The 16,018-nt window shown below is 46.5% G+C and overlaps 1 protein-coding gene across 1 annotated transcript in view; it reads right to left on the bottom strand.

Annotated features, from left to right (window-relative positions):
• LOC148134755 (uncharacterized) overlaps positions 1-15,585 on the bottom strand; it is a 29,407-nt gene extending 13,822 nt beyond the window's left edge. Inside the window, exons 1-2 of the mRNA XM_087985355.1 lie at positions 15,343-15,585; positions 5,514-5,622 (exon numbers count right to left, since the gene is read on the bottom strand). Of these exons, the coding sequence (XP_087841481.1) occupies positions 5,514-5,622; positions 15,343-15,585 (352 nt within the window). The remainder of the gene's footprint in view (positions 1-5,513; positions 5,623-15,342) is intronic.
• Between the last annotated feature and the right edge of the window lie 433 nt (positions 15,586-16,018).

The following is a 16,018-nucleotide window of genomic DNA, read 5'->3' as shown; positions in this document are numbered from 1 at the left end:
TTAGTGTCCTATCTCCCAATGTCACGGAGACCATATCAGGTGCAACGGACACAGTAGATGAGTTGTTCGGATGCGCAGGAAAATCTCGGCCAGATATGGAAGGATCCTTTCGGACCTTGGTCGGAGGTGAGGGGGAGGTGTGGGTGCAGGTTTTACACCTCTTGTGGTCAGAAGGGAACGTGCCGGGAGTATAGTGTGGATTGGTGGGAAGTGTAGACTTAACCAGTGAGTCATAGAGGGAACAATATCTGCTTCCAAATTCGCTCTGTGACTCCCTGGTGATATCTACTCCCCCACCCCACCATCACCCTGCAGCTTCCCCTGCCACCGCACGAAGTGTGAAACATGCACACACACCTCCCTGCTCACCTCTGGCCAAGGCCCCAAAGCAACCTACCACATCTGGCAGAGATTTGTCTGCTCATCCAACCACCTAATATACTGTGTCTGTTGCGCTTGATGGTATCCCTTCTTCATTGAGGAAACAGGACACTAACTTGAGGAAAGTTTCAGGGAAAATCTCTGGGACACACGCACCAAACAACCTCACTGCCCTGTGGCCAAGTCCTGGTCCTCCTCCACCGCCAAATCCAAGACGACGACGTCTGGAAGCAGAACACTTCATCTTCTACCTTGCGACCCTCAAACCACATGGCATCAACATCAACTTCACTAGTTTCCTCATTTGTCCTCCACCCCACCTCATCCCTGATCCAACCCTTCAACTCAGCACCACCCTCATGAACTGTGCTAAATGTTCATCTTTCTTCCCACCTTTCACTCCACCCTCTGCTCCGACCTATCACCATCATCACCCTGCCATTATCTACCAATCACCTTTCCAGCTACCTTCACACAACCCCACTCTCACGCTCCTATTTATCTCTCAGCACCCTTCCCCAGCCCCCTATTCCTGATGAAGGGATTATGCCTCAAATATCGACTCTCCTGCTCTTCGGATGCTGCCTGACTTGCTGTGCCCTCCCAGCACCACACTTTAAAAGACAATAAGCACCAGCCTGCAGACCAAACAACAGAGACATTCTGCAGCTTGCGAAATTACACAACCATTCAACTTTTAATCATTTGCTTGAATGCAGAGATACTGAGTATTCCACGCCTTTGTACGACATACAAATCTGTTTGTCTTAAATGGGAAGGCCATCAAACTATCAGCAACATCTTAACCTACACACATCTAAGAGAAATAATGGACATTTAAAACTATGGTTCACCCACTGACTTTAATTGGAGAACCATTCACACTCATCGAATACTCAGGAAGCTCAGTCAGCCCCGAGAGGAATGACAATAGCTCAATGATCCAATCCAGATTTGGCGAGAGATTCTGGAAACCTCCAGCCAGTATAAGTGGGGAACCCTGATCTCTGGGGTTTGTTGAGTAAGTCGTCTGGCTAGCATCAAGGAAATCGGCGACAGCCAGTCACAGACTCAGGAAAAGAAGGAGAGTGAGCAATCTTCACATCCACAACCCTCAATGTACTGGTGAGATGTGACTGGAGAGCCGAGAGACCAACTGGGGGTAGTGCCAGGGACATCCACCACTCTCCAAACCAACAGAAGCCACTCTGGGGATTGGAAGAAGGTTGTCGAGACCCTCTTTCCCAGCTCAGTATGAGAGGGGAGGAAGGGTGGGTTTCAGGGCTGACGGTGTAGGGCAGGGCCCAGGGAAGCGAAACCCGAGAGGACCCCAGGATTCGTGTTTATTCTCTCTCTCTCTCCTTTCCCCTGTCACCCAGTAATTAACAGCTCTCGGGAAGTCAAAATCCACTGTACCAAGTTAGAGCCTTAAGGGTGAACTTGGGAGTTAACAGCTGTGAGACAAGTCTCAATTCACTTGATGCCTCGCACTGGTTGTTCTGAATATGTATTTTCTTGTCAATGTTTTAATACAAACGGAGTTTCCTCTGCCTCTGAAGCATCTCCCTCCTGTGTTTTTCACCACACCACATCTCACCACATAAGCCCAGTGTCAGAACCAAGGAGCTATTGAATAATAAACTGAACCTCTCTCCCTGCATAGGTGCAGGGAGTGCTGGGGGACTGGAGAAGGTCAGGTTTTAGTCATGTTCAAGAAGGCAACATACGTCAGGAATAGACATCAGGGATTGAGTGTATGCCTTGAAGAGTATAAAGGCAGTACAAGTATATTTAAGAGGGAATTCTGGAGGGCCAAATGGGGACATGGGATAACTTTGGCTATAGGGTTTAAGAGAATGCAAAGGAATTTTACAAATACATTGAGAAGATAGAGGTAATGGGAGAGAGAATAGGGCCACTCTAAGATCAGCCTATGTGTAGAATTGCAGGAGATGGGGAGATAATAAATGAATATTTTGCCTCAGTGTTCACTTTGGAAAAGGATATGAAAAACTAGAGATTTGGAAAAATAAATGGCGACATCTTGAATAATGTCCACATGACAGATGGAGACGGTGCTGGATGTTTTAAATCACGGAAACGATGATGAACACCCGGGACGTGATCAGGTGTACCCTAGAACTCTATGGGAAGCTGTGAAGTAATTTCTGGGCCACTTGCTGAGATGTTTGTATTATCGATAGCCATAGGTGAGGTAGCGGAAAACTGGAGGTTGGCTAACGTGGATGGGGAAGACTGGAAGGAAAACCAAGGGGAACTATAGACCGCTGAGTCTGATATCAGTAGTGTGAAGTTTGTTGGAGTGAATCCTGATGGACAGCACTTACATGCATTGGGTAACGCAAGGACTGATTCTGGATAGGCAATATGGCGTTGTTCATGGGAATTCGTGTCGCACTGACTTGGTCTTTTGAAGAATTTTTGAAGAGGATTGATGAAAGCAGAGTAAACTATATGGACTTCAATAAGGCACTTGACAAGGTTCCTCATGGTAGACTGTTTAACAAGGTTGGATAACGTGAAATAATGGGTGAACTAGTCACTTCGATGTCGAATTGGCTGAAAGAGAAGAGACAGAGGGTGTTAGTGGATCGGTCTGGAGGTCTATAAACAGCGGTGTCCCACAAGGATCGGTGCTGGGTCCAATGTGTTTTCTCAGTTATATAAATGACTTGGATGTGAACATAGGAGGCACAGTTACGAAGTCGCAGATTTCACCAAAATTGGAGGTGCAGTGGATAGCGAAGAAGCTTCCCTCAGATTACAACAGGAGCTTGATCAGATTGACTAGTAAACTGAGTAGTGGCAGATGGAGTTTAATTTAGGAAAATGTAAGGTGCTGCACTTTGGGAAGGCAAATCAAAGCAGGACTTAGACACTGTAGGGTAAGGTCCTGGGAGGTGTTACTGAGCATAGAGACTTTGGAGTGCAGGTTCATAGTTCCTTGATAGTTACAGGTACTCAGGATAGTGAAGAAGCTATTTGGTATGCCTTCCTTTGTTGGCCAGAACATTGAGTAAGGGAGGTGGGCATTGTGCTGCGGCTGTACCGGACATAGGTTAGACTATGTTTGGAATACAGTGTTCATTTCTGGTCTTCCTGCTGTAGGAAGGATATCATGCAACTTGAAAGCATTCAGAAAAGATTTCCAAGGACGTTTCCAGGGTTGGAGTGTTTGAGCTATTGGGGAGGCAGAATAGTCTGGGGCTTTTTTCCCTGGAGTTTCGGAGGCTGATGGATGACCTTACAGAAGTTTATAAAATTATGAGGGGCATGGATAGGTTGAAGAGCTAAAGACTTTTCCCCGGTGTTGGGGGAATTCCAGAACTCCTCATTATGGAAAGGTTTCAACAGTGGCTGGCCTGAAAATCAACTTCCAGCTGACATGTTTAATGTTTGGATGTTGCTGAGAGAGGCAGTCTATGGGATCTTGCTGTGCCATCTCTAAAAATGTCTTGCTCTGTCTTTTAGTTGATCCCATCTCTGTTATCCCAGGGAATTAATATTCACTTGGAAAATCCAAAGATAGAGAGAGTTTGGAGCAAGGTCAAATTGAACAAGAGCATCCTCCAAGAGGGCACACAGTCCTGAGGCCTATTCCACAGGCCGCACTCCGTGGGGCCCCACCTCAGTTGTGTCTCTTTATTTCCCCAAAGAGTGGATGCCTCTGTTGGACCCTTCTTTTAAACAGGCCTCTGGTTAACTGGGTCCTGTAAGATTGTGGCCCTTTCATTTTAATACAGGTGTGAAGCCTGGGGTTAAAGGGAAAAGGGCTTTGAATTTGACACAAACATGTTAATACTTCAAGTCCCCACCCCCAGCAAGTGTCTGAGAGACAGGACATCCCAAAGAGGAAATTGAAACCCTAAATGTCGACCTGTCACTGAAAGACCTTTTATAATGTCAGAGAAATAATGTGTGAATGTTCACATTGATATTGGGAGTGAGAGAGAGAGACTTGTAAACGTGAGAGAGGCAGGAGAAAGGGAGGGAGAGGCATTTGAGATTGTGAAATAGCAGTTATGTCAGTGCCTGTAGTTGCAACAAAGATTGAACTTTTAAACAGCTGCCAACAGAAAAATGGAGCTGACCTTGCTGCTGACACGTTGCTGCCTGTGAGATCCTGCTGTGCTCTGACAGCCTGTGGCAATGCGATCGAAGCAACGACTGTTCTGATAAACCCATAGCTTTAAGTCTGCCCGATGGATCTGGGATTGAAATTCCCGAACTTTTTTCACAATTTGATCGCACTTGGGTTTGCTGAGGGATGTTTTGTATGAAGGAATGACCGCTTGCTGTGTAATTTGTTTGAAAATCTCCCCCTGTTTCCAGTTCCAATCACCTCTTTCTCTCCCACTCTGCACTCACCCCTTTCAGGTATTGCTGTTTTGAAACTACGACAGGATAAGAAATCCTTCCCTTGGACAAACCTTTCCTCCAGAGGGGATGGGCGGGATCGGCCTGTATGTCCTTGGGAGAGTGGGAGGGGGAGTTGAAATGTTCAGCTACAGGTCAGTTGGGTTTGTTTGCTGCGTGTGTCCCAGAGATGTTCCCTGAAACAATCTGCAAGACGGTGTCCGTTCTCCGAATGTAGCAGAAACCACATCGGGTGGAACGGACACAATAGATGAGGTGTTTGGATGCGCAGAAAAATCTCTTTCGGATGTGGAACGATCCTTTGAGGCCTTGGTCGGACGTGAGCGGGGAGGTGAGGGCGCAGGTTTTAACCTCTTGCGGCGGCAGGGGAAGGTACCAGGAATGGAGTATGTGTTGGAGGGTAGCGTGAACTTAAAATCAGTGAGTCACGGAGAGACCAGTCTCTGCAGACTGCTTCCACATTCTCTCCATGACTTCCTGGTGAGGTCAACGTCCCCACTAACCCCCTCCTCCACTCCTGGCACCTTGCCCTGTCACCGAACAAAGTGTAAAACCTGCAGCCACACCTCCCTGTACAAGGCCCCAATGGACACTTTCCCATCTGGCAGAGATTTTCCTGCACATCCACCCACCTCATCTACTGTCTGTTGCTCTTGCTGGTGTCTCCCCTACATTGTGGACGCAGGACGCTAACTTGAGGAATGTTTCAGTGAACATCTCTTGGATACACGCACCAAACAACCCCAACGCCCTGCAGCTGAGCACATCAATTCCCCCTAACAGTCCGCCAAAGACATGCAAGTACTCGGCCACCTCCACGACCAAATCCAAGCCACCCGACGTCTGGAGGAAAAAAAACAGTTTTAGAAGATACTTTTAGAAAATAATGACAAAAAGTGTTGGCGCAGGCTTGGAGGGAGGAAGTGCCAGTTCCTGTGCTGTGTTGTTCTGTGTTCTCGAATCCAAGGCCTGAGCAATCTGCAGCTCCATGAGTTTGCTCTATAATTTGTCCACAGAGTGAATGTCATTACCCCTTCCACAGTAGGAGAGAGAGGGAGAGCTATTTGAGATTGTGAAACAGCAGTAATGTTAGATTCTGGCATTAGAGCAAATAATTAACACTTGATCAGCATTGCAGAGGAGAAAAGAATCAGATGATGTGGCTACTGCTACATGCTTCCATATGGGATCTTGCTGTGCATCAACTGACACCAGGCGACCTTTAGAGGCAGTGAGTCTTCTCATCAGCTAAAACTTCATCGTGTAAAGGTTTCAAAATTGTCTGGCCTGAAAATTCAACTTTCACCTGACATGTTTAATGTTTGGATGTTACTAGGAGAGGAAATACCTGGAAATCTTGCTGTGCCATCTATCTGAGCGTTTTTTTCTCCGTCTTTTAATTGACCCTGTCTCTTTTATCCCAGGGAATTATTATTCGCTTGGAACATCCAAAGAGAGAGAGAGAGAGTTTGGGACAAGGTGAACTTTGAACAAGAGCATCCTCCAAGTATGGCACACAGTCCTGAGGCCTATTCCACAGGCCGCACTCTGTGGGACCCCACCTCAGTTGTGTCTCTTTATTCCCCAAAGACTGGTTTAATCTGCTGGACCCTGTTTTTTAACAGGCCTCTGGTTAACTGGGTCCTGTCAGATTGAGGTCCTGTCATTTTAAAACAGGTTTGAAGCCTGGGGTTAAAGTAACCAAGGTCTTCGGATTTGACACAAACTTGTCAACCCCCATGTCCCCACCCGCAGCGGGTGTCTGAGAGACAGAACTTCCCAAAGAGGAAATTAAAACGCTAAATTTCAAACTGACTTTTAAAGACTTTTTCTAAAGTAATGATGTGTGAATGTTCAAATTGACAGTGGAAGTGAGAAAGAGACTTCTGAAAGAGAGAGAGGAAGGAGAAAGAGAGAGAGGGAAGGAGGGAGAGGCATTTGAAATTGTGAAATAACAATTATGTCAGTGCGTGTAGTTGAACTTTTCAGCAACCCCTATCAGAAATATCGACTAATCTTGCTGCTGACATGTTGCTGCATGTGAGATCCTGTTGTGCTCTGATACCGTTTTGATAAACTAAACGTTTTAAGGCTGCCCGATGGTTCTTGGATTGAAATCCCCAAACTTTTCTCCCAATTTGATCATACTTGGGTTTGCTGAGGGGTGTTTTATGTGAAGGAATGACATCTTGCTGTGTAATTTATTTGAAAATCACCCCCCCCCCCTTTTCCAGTTCCTATAATCTTTTTTCTCTCTCACTCTCTCAAGCCCCCCTTGCAGGAATTGCTATTTTGAGACTACGACAGGACAAGAAATCCTTCCCTCAGACAGTAGCTTCCTCGAGAGTGGAGGGGCGGACATCAGCCTGACGCCTATTCGACAGGCTAAACCCCATGGTGCCGTGTGAGTTGTGTCTATTTGTTAGCCCGAGGTTTAATTTCCTCTGGGACACCCTGGATGTTTAAGGGTCTCTGGTTAACTGAGATTGATTGTGGCTCTGCCATTTTAAAGCAAGTTTTAAGCCTGAGGTTAAAATAACCAGGGCCTTGGGATTTGACACAACCATGTTAAGTGTCTGACACACTGGAGGAAATTAAAACCTTGAATGTGAAATTCTCCCCAAAGGCTTGGTGTAATGTCAGAGTAATATGTGATGTGACGGCAGGGATGGACGAGATACGGATAAAGACAGAGAGGCAGAGGGATAGAGAGAGAGAGAGAGAGTTATATCTGGGAGTCACTCTGAACCCAGGAAAATCCCAAGAGGGAACCTCAGCAAATATCACCCCGGTCCGGCCAGTTTTGTGTTTGGTGTAGATTTAGGGACAGAGAATCTTCGAGGCTTCTGAGGGGTCAATGTTGAATATTTTCAAACTTCACTGATATACATTACAAAGCTTTAAAAAGCCTTAAAAGCAAACAGGGAATGATCAAGCTTTCCTGTGCTAGAATTAACATGACAATGTTGAGGGAGATCCAACGAAGTTCATGTCCTGACACTGACATCTCAATGGGACAGACAGCTTTCTGGGAGGGGACTGAGAGACATTGCAATGTATCCTGCTCACTGGGGTGGAGACAGTGAACCCCTCAAGGAGAATAAATCTTTAGTAGAATATGACAACGTAATTCTCAACGCTTGTAATTTCTCTCTCTGTCGTAAGAGACAGCAGCTCCCTCTGGTTGAGATTGTCTGTGTGGGGGGAGACAGAGAGAGAGATACAGACAGAGCTAAATAGAATTATACGTGCGTTGAGAGAGAGAGGGTTAAATGCAACAAATAGAGTCACAGAGTCACGGAGCCGTTCAGTACAGAAACAGACCCTTCAGTCCCACTCGTCTATTAAGACCAAATATCATCAATTAATCCAGTTCCATTTGCTCACATTTCGCGAATTTGCTCCCAAACTCTTCCTATTGAAATACCCATCCAGGTGTCTTTCAAGTGTTACAGTACACACATCCACCACTTTCTCTGGCAGCGCATTTCAGACACACACCACCATCTTCGTGAGTAGTTTGCCCCTTAAATCTCTTCCAATTCTTTCCCCTCTCCTTAAACCTATACCCTCCAGTTCTGGAATCCCCTGCACCGGGGAAAAGTCTTTCCTTCTTCATCCGATCCATGCCCCTCATAATTTTATAAATTTCTGTAAGGTCACCCCTCAGCCTCCGATGCTCCAGGGGAAATAGCCCCACTCGATTCAGCTTCTATCTATAGTTGAAACTCTCCAACACTGGCAACATATTGATAAATCAGAACCCTTTCAAATCTCACAGCATCATTCCTACAGCAGGAAGACCAGAAGTGAAAACAGCATTCTAAACGTGGCCTAACCAATGTCCTGTGCAGCCAAAACATGACCTTCTGATCAATACAGGAAAGAATACCAAATGCTTTCTTCACTATCCTGTCTCCCTGCAATTCCAGTAGCAAGGACAATGAACCTGTACTCCAAAGTCTCTTTGTTCAGCAATATCCACGGGACCATTCCATAAAGTGTACAAGTCCTGCCCTAATTTGCCTTCCCAAAATGCAGCACTTTACATTTATCTAAATCAAAATCCGTCTGCCACTCCTCAGCCCAGTGGCCCATCTGAACAAGATCCTGTTGTACTCTGAGGTTAGCTTCTTCGCTGTCGACTGCACCTCCAACTTTATTACCATCTTCCAGTTAAGAACTATGCCTCTTATATACACATCCAAGTCATTTAGGTAACTGACAGAACACAGTGTGCCCAGCACCGATCCTTGTGCGAAACCGCTGGTCATGGGCCTCCTGTCTGAAAAATAACCATCCACCCTCTTTGAGCCAATTCTACAGTGAAATGGCTAGTCCTCCCGATATTCCACATGATCTTAATTTGCTAAACAGTTTACCATGAGGAACCTTGTCAAGTGCCTCACTGAAGTCCATATAGGTCACGTCCAATGCTCTGCTTTCATAGATTCACAGAGATGTACAGCATGGAAACAGACTCTTCGGTCCAACCCGTCCCTGCCGACCAGATATCCCAACCCAATCTAGTCCCCCCTGCCAGCACCCGGCCCATATCCCTCCAAACCCCCACTCCTGTTCATGTACCCATCCAGATGCCTTTTAAATGCTGTAATTTTAACAGCATCCACAACTTACTCTGGCCGCTCATTCCATACACACACCACCCTCTGTGAGAAAAATTTGCCCCTTCGGTCACTTTTATATCTTTCACCTCTCACCCTAAACATTTCCCTTCTAGTTATGGGCTCCCCCACACCAAGGAAAAGACCTTGTCTATTTCTCCTATCCATTCTCCTCATGATTGTATAAAATTCTACGCGGTCACCCCTCAGCCTCTGACACTCCAGGGAAAACAGCCCCAGCTTATTCAGCCTCTCCCTGTCGCTCAAATCTTCCAACCCTGGCAACATCCTTGTAAAACGTTTCTGATCCCTTTCAGGTTTCTGAACATCCTTCCAATAGAAGGGAGACCAGAATTGCACAAAGTATTCCAAGAGTGGGCTAACTAATGTCCTGTACAGCTGCAATATGATCCCCCACTCCTATACCTAATGCTCTGTCCAATGAAGGAAAGCATACCATCGCCTTCTCATCAATCCTCTTCAAAACATCAAGTCAATCAGACACGAAATCGCATGCACAAAGCCATATTGTGTGTCCCGAATCGGTTGTCGTCCTGTCTCGCCAATGTGCAGGAGACACCACCAAGAGCAAAAGACACAGTAGATGAGGTGTTTAGATGCACAAAACAATCGTTGTCAGATGTGGAAGGATCTTTTGGGGCCTTGGACAGGGGTGAGCAGGAAGGTGTGGGTGCAAGTTTTACACTTCATGAGGTGGCAGGTGAAGGTGCTGTGAGTGACGGGTCGGTTGGTGGGGGGGAGGGGGGGGGTGCGTGGACCTCACCAGGGAGTCACGGAGTGAATGTGGAAGGAGTCCACAGAGATTATTCCAAAAGTAATTGCCTGGTTAGTTCCACTCACCTCACCAACCCACCTTCCACTTCGACATCTTCCCTTATCGCTGCAAGCTGTGTAAAACCTACATCCACACCTCCCCCGTTACCTCTGACAAAGGCCCCAAAGGATCCTTGCACATCTGGCAGAGATATTTCTGTGCATCCTAACAACTCATCTATTGTGTCCGTTGCACCCGAAGTGGTCTCTTCTACATTTGGAGACAGGACACCGTCTTGTGGATTGTTTCAGGAAACATCTCTGGGACACGGGCACCAAACAAACCCCACTACCCTGTGGCTGAACACTTCAACTCCCACTCTGACAGTCCCAAGGGCATGCAAGGGCTGGGACGCCATCCCTGCCAAATCCAAGCCACCCAATGCCTGGAGGAGGAACGCCTCATCTTCCACCTTGGGACCCTCCGACCACGCGAAATTAACATCGACTTCACCAGTTTCCTCATCTCCCCCATCCGCACCTCATCCCAGAACCAAACCTCCAACTCAGCAACGGCCACTTGACGTGTCCGAACTGTCCATCTTCCTTCCCAACAATCCGCTCCACACTCCCCTCCGACCTATCACCCTCTCCCCACCTGCATTTACCCATCACCTTCCCAGCTACCTTCCCCAGCCCCACCACCAACCCCCCCCAGTTTATCTTTCAGCTCCCTTCCCCACGCCCCACATTCCTGATGATGGACTGTTGGCCGAAATGCTGAGTCTCCTGCTTCTCGGATGTTTCCTGACCTGCTGTGCTTTTCCAGCGCCGCACTTTTCCACTCTGATCGCCACATCCACAGCCCTCACTTGCTCCTCACTGTCTTTTAGCTGAGGCATTTGTGGGGCCTCCCTTTATCTTACCCCTGTTCCAGACTGCTGCCCCTGAGCTTGCATATTGCCTCGTCTGTCTCAGCCAGAGATCTCACTGACTCTTCGTTTAAATGTGAATTCCCCATCTGATATCCCAATTTCAGAGGGTTTTAGTCCAGGGTGTCTAATGGAATGTTTACTCCACCTTACACCTACCCGCCCTGTATTCCACCTTACTTCTGTACTCTGATTATCTCATTTTTGACGGCTTCCCATTTTTTAGCTGTTCATTTACCTGCGGGTATCTGCTGCCAATCAGCTATTAAATGTTCTTGGCAAGTAACATCAAAATTTGCCTTCCTCCAATTTAGTACAACTTGCAAAACAATCTCATGGCCAAACGAACCACAGCACATTCACCCATCTCTTAGGTCAACAGTCTTAAATGCAAAGTGCAAATACAATTTGATTCTATTTGCATGTCCTTTGCTTCGGACCCATTTGATGACTACATTCTCGTGACTGGTTCCAGACGCTCCTCTTGGCGAGACATTTATTCAGCATCCAACAATTCACTATGCGTATGTTTAATTAAATAAACTCTGCTCTTTTTTTAAATGAGGTAAACAGGGTTTTGTGTCCAATGCTACTGTCAGAAGCGAGTACTTCATCTGAAGAAATACTTTTATGTTGATCTCTCCACTGGAAGCATATCCTTCCCTCATAAGATCAGCGATAATGTCCACTTTACCCAAAGACACAACCCAGCTGACATTGTTCCCAGCCCAGCACGACAACAGCAGCTTGCCCGGGAATCTAATTCCTTTCTCCTGTGTGAAGCTGTTTCAGTGTCAACTGTTGCTGCAGATACCAAATAATCTCTCTCTGTCTATCCCTCTCTCTCTACACACACACGTACATCAATCTGTCTGTCCCTCTCACTCCCACCCCCACCCAGGCGGCACACACCCCCCCACCCCACCACAGACAATCTCTACCAGACAGAGAGAGCTGCTCTCTCTCTCGAAAGAGAGAGAAATAACATGAGAATTAATTTGACATATTCTTCTGCAGATTTATTCTCGATGAGGGGTTTACTGTCTCCACCCCAGAGTGTCAGACACATTGCAATGTCTCTCAATCCCCTCCCAGGGAGCTGCCTGTCCTGTTGAGATGTTAATGTCAGGATTTAACTTCGTTGGATCTCCGTGAAAATTGTCATGTTAACTCTAGCACACGAAAGCTTGATCATTCCTTCTTTCCTTTTAAACATTTAAACATTTTTATGCTTTCTAATGGTTAGCTGTGCAGTTTGAAAACAGTAAACAATGACACCTCAGGAGCCTCGAAGAACTGGTCAGACCGTGGGGATATTTGCTGAGGTGCCCTCTTGGGATTTTCCTAATGTCAGTGTGACTGCCAACTATAACTCTCTCTCTCTACCCCTCTCTCTCTCTGTCTTTATCCTGTCTCGTCCATCCTGCCCACACACCACACATTACTCTGACATGAAACCAAGTTTTTAAGGAGAGTTTCACATTCAGGGTTTTAATTTCCTCTTTTTGGAGTCCTGTGTGTCAGATACTTAACATGCTTGTGTCAAATCCCAAGGCCCTGGTTATTTTCACCACAGGCTTCAAACTTGCATTAAAATGACAGAGTCACAATCAATCTCAGTTAACCAGAGACCTTTAAAAATCGAGGGCATCCCAGAGGAAATCAAACCTCAGGCTAACAAATAGACACAACTTACACGGACCCCATGGGGTGCGGCCTGTCGAATAGGCCTCAGGCTGATGTCCGAGATTCCCTTCTGGAGGAAGCTTCTATCCAAGGGAAGGATTTCTAGTCCTGTCATAGTTTCAAAATAGCAATTCCTGCAAGGGGTGGGTGGAGAGAGTGGGAGCGAAAAAGGTTATTGGAACTGGAAAGGTGGCTTGGTTTTCAAACAAATTACACAGCAAGAGGTTATTCCTTCACACAAAACATTATTCAGCAAACCCAAGCACGATCAAATTGGGAAAAAAGTTCAGAGATTTCAATTACAGACCCACCGGGCAGCATTAAAGCTGTTGGTTTATTGAAACGCTCGTTTCTTCAATCGCATTGCCGCAGGCTGTCAGAGCACAGCAAGATCTCACAGGCAGAAATCTGTCAGCAGCAAGATCAGCTCGATATTTCTGATGGGGGCTGCTGAAATGTTCAATATTTGTTACAACTACATGCACTGACAAAGCTGCTACTTCACAATCTCAAATGTCTCTCCCTCACACCCACCCTGTCTGTCTTTCTCCTGCCTCTCTCCCATTTACAAGTCTCTCTCTCACTCTCAATGTGAAGATTCACACATTATTACTCTGACATGATAACAAGTCTTTAAGAGACAATTTGACATTTAGGATTTTCCTCTTTGGGAAGTTCTGTCAGTCAGAAACTCGCTGTGGGTGGGGACGTGGGGGTTAAAAGCTTTGTGTCAAATCTGAAGACCTTGGTTACTTTAATCCCAGGCTTCAAACCTGTTTTAAAATGACAGGCCCATAATCTGACAGGACCCGGTTAACCAGAGGACTGTTAAAAAAACTAGGGTGCAACAGATGAAACCAGTCTTTGGGAAAATAAAGGGACACAACTGAAGTGGCGCCCCACGGAGTGCGGCCTGTGGAATAGGCCTCAGGATTGTGTTCTCCTCTTGGAGGATGCTCTTTTCAAATTTCACCTTGCCCAAACTCTCTCTCTCTCTTTGGATTTTCCAAGCGAATAATAATTCCCTGGGATAAAAGAAACGGGATCAATTAAAAGACAGTGATTTCTTTTTTGGAGATGGCACAGCCAAGATCCCAGGGATTGTCTCTCTCACTAACATCAAACATTAAACATGTCAACCGGAAGTTGATTTTCAGGCCAGACGTTTTTGAAACCTTTCCAAAACGAGGAGTTGGCTGATGAGAAATCTCACTGCGTGCAAAGATGGCATGATGACAATTGATGCACAGCAAGATCCCATATTGAGCAATGTAGCAGGAGCTAAATCATGATTCCTTTCTACTCTGCAATGCTGGTCAAGTGTTGATTATTTGCTGTAATGCCAGAATCTAAAATTACTGCTGTTACACAATCTCAAATAGCTCTCATGGAGCTTCAGCCTGCTCAGGTCTTAGATCGTAGAACACAGAGAAGAAGAGAACTAAGAACAACGCAGCACAGCGACAGGCCCTTCGGCCCTCCAAGCCTGTGACAAGTCATTTTGTCCTTACTTTCTACAACTGTCTTCAGTTACAGGATTCCTATTCCTCTCTTCCCTTCCTATTCATGTATTCGTCCAGGTGTTTCTTGAAAGCTGCTGTCGTGTCTGTTTCCACCACTTCCTCTGGCAGCACATTGCAGGCACTCAGCAGCCTATCTGTGAAAAACTTGTCACTCACAGCTCTTTTAAATTTCTCCCTTCCTCCGTCCATCGCACCTTGAACCTATGGCCCCTGTACCCCTTCAACCCTGGGAAAAAAGCCTCATACTGTCCACTCTGTCCACGTCAGTAACAATCTTATAAACCTCGATCAGCTCCCTCAACCTCCTGCATTCTATTGAGAACAGCCCCAGTCTATCCAACCTTTCTTCACAGCTAAACTTCCCAATACAAAACAACATCCGGGTAAACATTTTCTGTACCCTCTCCAAAGCATCCCCATCCTTCTGGTGACCAGAACTGCACACAGTATCTCAAGTGTGGCCTCGTTAAAGTTCTTTGCTGCTCCCGCGGTAACTCATCTATCCATTTCCTCAATGCCCCTTCCAGTGAAGGCAAGCATGCCATAGGCATTTTTCACTCCCTTAAAAGCCTGAGCTGCCACCTTCAATGATCTGTAAACCTGCACACCCACAGCGCTCTGCAAGTTAATACTCCTAAGGGTTCTACCATTCACTATTAAATCTACACTTGACCTTTGAAAATGGATCACCTCCCTTTTGTTGGGCGGCACGATGGCACAGTGGTTAGCACTGCTGCCTCACAGCGCCAGAGACGTGGGTTCAATTCCCGCCTCAGGCGACAGACTGTGTGGAGTTTGCACATTCCCCCCGTGCTAAATTGCCAGTAGTGTTAGCTAAGGGGTAAATGTAGGGGTATTGGTGGGTTGCGCTTCAGCGGGGCGGTGTGGACTTGTTGGGCCAAATGGCCTGTTTCCACACTGTAAGCAATCTCAACTCCAACTGCTGTATCCTCTGACAATCTTCCTCACTATCTGCAATTCCACCAATATTTGTATAATATGCAAACCTATTAAATATCCAACCATGTTTTCCTCCAAATCGACCATAAACAGCAGAGCTCCCAGCACGGATCCCTGCAGAACACCAATAATCACAAGTCTCCATTTCTTAAACCATTCATTCACTGCCCCCTCTGTCTTCCTACTACTCCAGTTCTGTATACATCTTGCCATCTCATCCCTGATCGCAAGCTTTTGTTCCAGTCTGTCATGAGGAGGACTGAAGTCAATATCGTCCACTTTTGTCTCACTAACCATTTTTGTCATGTCCTCAATAAACTGAATTCATCAGCCTGGGCCAGGAGAAGGCTTTTGACAGAATATCACCCACACCTCCATGTGGGACCTACTCCCCAAAATTGTCTTTGGGGAGGGAGTCTGCAATTGGATCCGACTGCACCACAACAACATCGTTCGCGCAGTCTCAATCAACAGGTGGGATCTGGAAGCTTCCCCGTCAGATCCAGGGTTAGGCAGGGCTGCCCACTTTCACCGGCCTTGTTTGTGTGTTGTATGGAGCCCTTTGCTGAGTCCATCAGGATGGATGTGACCCTGACAAGGGAGACTCTTCCAGGCAGTAGATGCCTGCAGGTCAACGCCTTCCTGGACACGGATTTTGACGCCGTTTTCTGCTGGCCCATCCCCAAAACTGCACTGTTTCAGTCACTCGAGGCAACTTCCACTTCATCTGGCAGCCGAA

This window comes from Chiloscyllium plagiosum, unplaced genomic scaffold, assembly GCF_037043375.1.
Source record: "Chiloscyllium plagiosum isolate Xiang-an unplaced genomic scaffold, Cpla_swu_hap1 HiC_scaffold_52, whole genome shotgun sequence".
Lineage (NCBI taxonomy): Eukaryota > Metazoa > Chordata > Chondrichthyes > Orectolobiformes > Hemiscylliidae > Chiloscyllium > Chiloscyllium plagiosum.
This window is presented reverse-complemented; position numbering and strand designations above follow the sequence as displayed.